Source organism: Colobus angolensis, unplaced genomic scaffold, assembly GCF_000951035.1.
Source record: "Colobus angolensis palliatus isolate OR3802 unplaced genomic scaffold, Cang.pa_1.0 Scaffold21, whole genome shotgun sequence".
Taxonomy (NCBI): Eukaryota; Metazoa; Chordata; class Mammalia; order Primates; family Cercopithecidae; genus Colobus; species Colobus angolensis.
In genome coordinates this window covers 8,327,241-8,334,831 of record NW_012115266.1, presented here as the reverse complement: position 1 = coordinate 8,334,831, position 7,591 = coordinate 8,327,241, and the positions used below count along the sequence as shown (strand labels likewise).

Sequence of the window (7,591 nt, the reverse complement as noted above, 5' to 3'; positions counted from 1 at the left end):
GATCCACTCCGGGTTTTCCGCTTGCTGGCGGCTCGAGGGCGTCAGCTCCGAACTCAACACCGCGGCGGTCCGGGGCAGACGGGCTGGTGTGTGCAAAAACCAGGAGTGGAATTTTTGGCAGCGCTGAGCCTGGGTCCGCCAGTCCGGTGTTTCTCCAAGCTCGCGCACAGGTGGAGCATGAAGGGCTAAGATCCCTGCCCTCGGTGGGAGGTTAGGCCTAGTGACCCTCCTCACCTAACCCAGCCCCACGAAAGAAGAAAATAGACTTTTCAGCCTCTGGTTATCCCTCTCCAGCAGCAGCTCCTCCTCTGATCCTCCCCTCTTTTCCTTGACCCTAGCAATTCCGAGGGTAGGAAGGTAATCCCTCCTTCCCCTTCCAACCTTGGACCTCTCTTGGTCCTCTCTGCCCCTCTGCCGGCTCAGCACAGTCTAAATCAGGTGAACACTACTTCTCATTTCTCTACAGAATTGGGATGATTTGATTCTGGGGCAGGGAGGAGAAGAGACCTGTCTCCCAAGGATATGAAAAACCCGGAACTGAACCATTAGGGGTATCAGGCACAGAGACCTCCCTGCACGCACCTACACACCTAATCACCTACACACACACACACACACACACACACACACAGACATGCTGCCCACACAAAGAGACACATACACTGACGCTCCCCGCAATACAGGTGCTGCCCCTACCCTTCACAGACGGGTTAGATAAGAGGGTAAAATCCCTGGGTCTGTGGCAGCATCCTGCCCTCCCCTGTGCTAAGAATGCAGTTTGCAGGTGAGCTAGGCTTCCCAAAGTCAAGGATTCTTATTTCCACCCTGAGAAATCCACTTTTGCTGGCTTTATACTGCACTACTCGTGCCCTGCCACACCTCCACCTGCCCACAGTGCAGAAGGCAGCCAGGAACAACGCTCTATCTCAACTCTCAATTCTCCCCGACACACACACAAACAGACCCCATCCTCTTGAAATCACATGGAGTCTATCCCCAACTACCACCACCACACACACATACACATTCACCTCCACCTATAGCTCTTCCGGTTGAGAAAAAGATAAGGAAGTTCCCCAGCAAACCTCCATGAAGACTGTTCCAGTAGAGAGCAGATTTCCTGGGAATGAATGTTCTAAATAAAAATGGAAGGAAAAAAGGCATCTGTAGGTTAAGGCCACAATTCCTCAGTGGCCAGAAATCTCAGCCCTCACCCTCTGGGGAAGGGCCATCCTATTTCATACACCTTGCAGCTGTCCTCCCCAGCTCACCCATGTGCAGCCAAGAACCCACAAGTTATCTACACTCTGCTTTGGGGCCTGGCAAACCCCAGAAAGCTAAGCCAACAGGCTGGGACTGCAGGGTCTGCAACCTTGGCTCATTCCCCCACCCACCCCAGCTGCCTCTCTCATTGCCCTAGTAAAGAGTAAACAGGGGCTGGGTATGGTAGCTCACACCTGTAAGCCCAGCACTTTGGGATGCCGAGGCGGGAGATCACTTGAGCCCAGGAGTTGAAACCAGCCTGAGCAACATGGTGAGACCCCATATCTACCAAAAATAATAATAATAATAAAGATTAGCCCAGTGTGGTGGTGCGCCCATGTGTTCCCAGCTACTTGGGAGGGTGAGACGGGAGGATGGCTTAAACCCAGTAGTTTGAGGCTGCAGTGAGCTATGATTGCACCACTGCACTCCAACCTTGGCAACAGAGTGAGCCCGGTCTCAAAAGGAAAAGAGCAAATAGGGCACCCTCACCAACCCCCCACCACAGATGGGCACACAGACAGGTTCCCTGCTGAGGAATCTCCCCACTTCAGATCCCTTCACCCATCAATCTGAAGGTCCAGAGAGGGACAGCAGAATTCCTCATTACTGCCACTCAACAGGTCTTTACTAAGCATCTAAAGTTTTTCAGAGTTGACAGGACATCTGAGAGATGCCCCAGGCTGCCCCTTGCAAGTGTCAGGTGATGAAGGCAAGGCCTCTAGAGGAGAAGGAACTGACCCAGGGAGCTAAAGGCCCCGGAGCCAGCACCCTGGGGAGCTGGCGAGAGAACCTGGAGTAAGAATCACTCTTGGTTGAGACTCCCAGCCCTTTGCTAACCACTGTGGGATTCATGAGGAGACCCAGTGCTTGCTCCCATCTGAGGGCTTATAGCCTGTTTCTTAGAAGAATACGAAGTCCAGTCTCATCCTCTCCTCACAGGCATTGGACAGTCCTTGTTTCAGGATGTCAGAGCTGGACAGCTCCTCAGACACACAAGAGGACCGCCATGAGATACAGTCGTGCAAACGGAGGTTCTGGGGCATTGGGAATCTTGGGTGTCCCTCAGGAGCAGATGCTGGGCCTGCACTCCCCTGTGTCTCTGCCTGCCTGCAGCATTGACACAGAAAATACTTTGAAGACACCCCTTCTCTGGGTCTCAGTCACTTTGTTTAGGGGACGCAGAGTCACGGGAAAGAGGAAAGAATACAGATTTATGTGGCTCCGCCATCATTGCTGTGTTTACCCTGGGCAGACACCTCTGGGCCTCAGTTTCCTCATCTCTACAATGGGGTAATAATAACAACTATTACCTTTGGTTATTGTTAAGTTCAAGCATGGTGAAAAAATCAAATCACTTAAAATGATACTTGGAGGACCGGACGCGGTGGTTCACGCTTGTAATCCCAGCACTTTGGGAGGCTGAGGTGGGCGGATCACAAGGCCAGGAGTTCGAGACCAGCCTGACCAATATGGTGAAATCCCGTCTCTACTAAAAAAAAAAAAGAAAAAAAAAAAAATTAGCCGGGCGGAGGTTGCAGTGAGCTGAGATCGCGCCATTGCACTCCAGCCTGGGTGACAGCATGAGATTCCTTCTCTAAAAAAGAAAAAAAAAAGAAAAAAAAGATACTTGGAACATAAAATTTTTTTTAATACTTTTTGAATGCCATTATTATTGTTGTTTTTGCTATTTGTTTACCCTTAACAGAGATACCACATACTCCCCATTCCCATGTGTTGCCTGTCAGGAAAGTTCTTCCAGATGTCTAACTGTGAACCATTCTGCTGCATTAGAAGGCTACTCTCTCCTGCTGGAATATCGATGAGAGCCGAGCCAACTGTGAGTTTCTAGGAGCTGCTGGGCTCCTTGACCCCGCCAGCCTGAGTGCCAGAAGCCAATCCCAATTCTGTCTTCTAAGTACTCACGGAGAACTGGGTAGAGGCAGTAAATGGAGCCTGCAGGCGTGAGCAGGTCCTCTGAGGAAAAAGATCAGAGGCTGTAAATTACCCTGCCCTGCCCTTGGGTCTTGTCTCTCATTGGGGAGGGCCTGAGCCTCTGGGTGTTCAGCTTCTCCCCTTCCAGTCCCCAGAGGAGGGGGGCCCAAAGAGCCCCTCTCATTCTGTTTGGTTGCTGGTCCCCTGTCCTGGGTTCCATGACATGGCAGGAAATGCGGGCAGCACCTGGTTCCCCAAGGACTGCCCTGCTGTGTGCTGCAGACCCTTCAGGCCTGTTTCCGATCTGGCACCATCCTCAGGGCCAGGAGTCCTGGGTCGGCTCCAGGGAGGGACATTCTGTCCCTCAGGAGCAGATGCTGGGCCTGCACTCCCCCAAACAGGGCCCCTGAGGCTGCCTGGCTCTGTTGCTAGGCCACGGCTAGGAGGCAGGGCTCCTGAGTTCCCCTCTGGCCTCTACCTGGCGCGGTCTTCATGTTGCTGTCTCCCCACAGTCCTTTCCCCCTATCCCCACCCCCTTGGCCATGGGCTGAATTATTAATAAAAATGCTGAGGAAGCTGTTTGTGCAGCTCACGTGACAGAACAAACACACCTCTCTCCTTGCCATCGTCCATGTGGCAAGAGACCCAGGCTGAGCATTCGCCTGATTCAGGAGAGACAGGCTGAGACTAGCTGGAAGGTGGCTGTGCAAGGCAACAGCACAGCCCACTGATGGTGACAGGCCAGGAGAGTGAGGATTTGTTCTGTCATCCTGTCCCTGCTCCTACCCGCTAGTCTTTCCCTTCCTCCTCTGCAGACGACGAGTCTGGAGAAGACAAAAGTATAAAGTTAACAGATGTCTCCACCCCAGAAAGGACATGACAGCAAACTCCTAGGAGGCAGCTGCAGCCATCTCTATACCCACCTCATCACCATCAATACAAAATTGCCTCCTCTCAAAAGACCCAGTAACTACCAGATCTCAGAGGCCCATCCAGAGTCTACGCTTGTCACACTTCTGCCGGGTTCTGCTTTGGGGGCCTGGTACTAAAAGGCAGGGTTTGGACCCCAGCATCAAGGGAAGAATCTGATACTCGAACTCAGGTCTTGCCTCTGCCTGTTTCTCTGTTTGGCTTTGGCTGGTTACTTGACATCTCTGGGCCTCAGTTTTCTCATCTGTAAAATAAGGCTAAGAACTGCTCCACACAAAGATGTGAGAATACCTTGGGGAGATGGCAAGGTCTGGATCTTTCCTGGTTCCCTAGGGGTAACCCCAGGCACCAAAGACCCTGCTCCAAGCTGACCTTCCATAGCTATAGGTCCCCAAGGGTCTCTCAGGCCACGTTACAGGGCCAGAAACCTTATTCCTACCCCACCCTCACTCCATCTGTCTTCCCACACCCCTTCACCCTGTAACCTCTTCTTCATCCAGATTCTGGTTCTCGGTCTCTCTCTTCTCCATGGTCATTCTGACACTCCCCAAGTGCTTGGCTCAGCCCCTCAAATCCCTCACCACCCTTAAAAGATTAAAGTTGGTATCCCTCCTTCTGGCTTGGGACAGCCCCAGCCTTGGTCAGAAGTTTGGCCCTGGGACTCTGCTCTGAGACATTCCTTATTCCTTGGGCAGCTCAGGGACCCCTGAGACTGACTGAGGGCCATGGGGGCTAGCAAGACCCCCTTCCTCAGATGCACTGTGGAAGCACCTCAGTTTGCTGGTTACTAGGTGAGTGACCTGGAGTCAGCCCCTCAGTCTTTCTGAGCCCCATTTTACCAGTCTGTACCATAAGGATGTTGTTTGTTAATCTTGACTGGGTCTTGGACCCCTGTGAAAAGCTAATGAAGCCAGTGGGCCTCTCCTCCCTAGAAGAGTGCATATACAAGCACAGACACAACATTTTGCCCATAATTGGGTGTGTGTTGGGGTGGGAGTCCTTTGGGTTCCAGATGAAAACCCCTGGCCCAGAAGCCTGCAAGACTGCTTCCAGCTCTGTCCGTCTGAACCCAGTTCTCTGCCCTCCCCATCCTCTCCACAGTGACTTCTGGGTGTGGGGGAAGAGGGGACAGTTAGGGAGGTAGGCTGCTTGTCTAGCCACACCTTTTCTCCCTCCTGCCTCAGTGGGCCCCTCCCCCAGCATTTCCTGTGGCTGGTGCCAGCTTGTCTGCAGCTCAGACCAGCGTTTCCATCCCTCTTGGAACCCACTGAACTGGCTTCACCTGCCTTTCAAGGTATTTAAAGGTTCTTTGACCAAATGCTTTTTGATCCTTCGCTGATGGGAACCAAGCAGAAGCTCTTTGGCCAACTGTACCCCCTCCCCCCATATGATTAGTCTCTAAGAGCTCTTTTGATATTGCAGAAACCTTCTGTGGTTTGTTCAAAGCCCTGGGCCTTGCAGCCACCTCCCCCGGGGCCCCAGGCCAGTCAGCTCCAGCCTCCACCGCCCATCCCCAGGGGTGGCCTAGTTAATGGGGGCCTCCCAGCGCTGAACAACTCTGGCCTGAGTTTGAACCCCAGACCCGAGCCCAGCTGGTAGAGGGGTCAAGCACCCCTCCTCTCAGGGAGCCCAGGCCAGGTCTGGTAGTGTGGGGTGGGGACCTGTTCCCCAGCCTTCAGCGGGCCATGACTCTTGTTCCCGCCCAGCTGAGGCTACACAGACAGGCATGCAGGCCCACGATGATAGCAATTGACCTGTTTCCAGGTCTGAGGCTGAGGTTGAGAAGGGGAAACTGAGGTTCTGAGAAGTCCAGGGTTCAGGCCTTGGTGTGTGAGGGGGCAGGAGCCAGAATCCGCCAACCCAAGACCTGCTCCAGCAGCCCCCATCCCAGCCAGCACCACTGGCCGCCCGCGCTCCTGGTCCTCCAGGGCCGCGCAGAAGGCGCGCCTGGGCTGAGTCCCAGCTGCAGAATTCTTGGGGGGCGGGGGACGAGGCGTCTCCGCTCTTAATAGCTGAGCGCCCGCAAACGCCCGGCCTGGGCTCGAGGCCGGCGCCTCCAGCATAGAAATCTTTCTCCACAACTTGGACTGACCCACCCAGAGCGCCCCGAGTATCCGGCCCGGGGCGGGGATGCGCGTGCGCGGAGGGGGTGCCGCGGAGCCCGCGTGAGCAGACAAATTACCGCGGACCTGAGAGGACGCGTCCGCGCCAGCCCGGAGGGAGGAGGGGGCCGGTACACAGACTGGGGGCGGGGGAGATGACTCTCTCTGAGGGATCCCCAACCCCAGGATTGAGGCCCCACCCTCTGCCCTAGCTGGAGTTGAAGACCGCAGTGGGGGTGGGGGCCTATCCCTCGCAGGTGGAAGAGTGATCTGCGCCGGGAGAGCTGTGACTGTCCCCGTTCAGCCGTCCCTGGCTCTGGGCTGAGGAGGATGACAGGAGAGGCCCCAGCACTCTGAGACTGGGCGAGTTCAGGTGGCCAGGCCCCCTCCCTCACCAAGGCCTCCGGGAGCTGCTGGGTTCCTTGGCCCTGCCGGCCTGAGCGCCAGAATCCAATCCTGCTCAATAATAATCGTCAGAGCAGCCGGCAGCACTTACTGAGCTCTGAGGGACTGCCAGGCCCGGGTGCCAAGTGCATAACACGCATTATCCCATTGAATAGTCACGGAAGTCCCGTTGTGATCCTCTTAGGAAGGTGAGGGGGCTGAGGAGGCGAGGGGCGTGGCTTGCCTGGGGCGTGGCTTGCCTGAGGTCGGGCAGCCGGCGGGGTGGAGGGACAGGTGGGAGTCACACCAGGTCCAACCAGGTCTAGAGCCCAAACCTTCAACGCCTGGGCTTTCCTGCCTTCGACTCCTCCGAGCTCTCCTGGAGGCTGAGCAGGCAACAGAGCCTGCTTCTCAGCTGGGTGTGGCCCGTGGGAGGTGAGGGGGCGCAGAGGCCGGGCACCCTGGAAAGGAGGAAGAATGGGGGATCCCCAGCTTCCTGGCTGCTTCATTTCCCGCTCTCTTCCTGCTCCCAACGGTGGGCGTACCCCAAGGCTCCGTCCTCTCTTCCCTCTTCTTTCTCACCCACTCTCTTCGTGACCTCATCCACTCCCACGGCCTCAGCTTTTGTTTCATCCCCATTCCCAGCACTGTCTCTGGGGCCCTGACCTCCCTCCCAAGCTCCGCAGCTGTGTACTTAGTGAAGCCTCTCCACCAGGTGGAGGAAATTCATTACCTCCCTAGGGTTACCCCACAGCTGCTAAGGCCCCATCACTCTCTCAAGCCCCACACCGGTTCCCCAAATCCTCCCACTGCTCTTCCCCCACACCTAATTAGTGTCCATATCCTTCAGACCCTTTTCTCTGCTCAGCCTCTCACACCCTCTTCTCAGACTCCTGAGCCACCTCCCTAAGTCAGACACTCAGGCCACTCACCCTCCACCTCACCTGGTTCCTGCCCAGTCGCTCGCCTCCCCCAGT

The 7,591-nt window shown here is 55.4% G+C and overlaps 1 protein-coding gene across 1 annotated transcript in view; it reads right to left on the bottom strand.

Moving 5' to 3' along the window:
• SYT7 (synaptotagmin VII) overlaps positions 1 to 7,591 on the bottom strand; it is an 86,826-nt gene that overhangs the window by 64,442 nt on the left and 14,793 nt on the right. Inside the window, exons 3-4 of the mRNA XM_011942791.1 lie at positions 6,950 to 7,075; positions 6,225 to 6,395 (exon numbers count right to left, since the gene is read on the bottom strand). Of these exons, the coding sequence (XP_011798181.1) occupies positions 6,225 to 6,395; positions 6,950 to 7,075 (297 nt within the window). The remainder of the gene's footprint in view (positions 1 to 6,224; positions 6,396 to 6,949; positions 7,076 to 7,591) is intronic.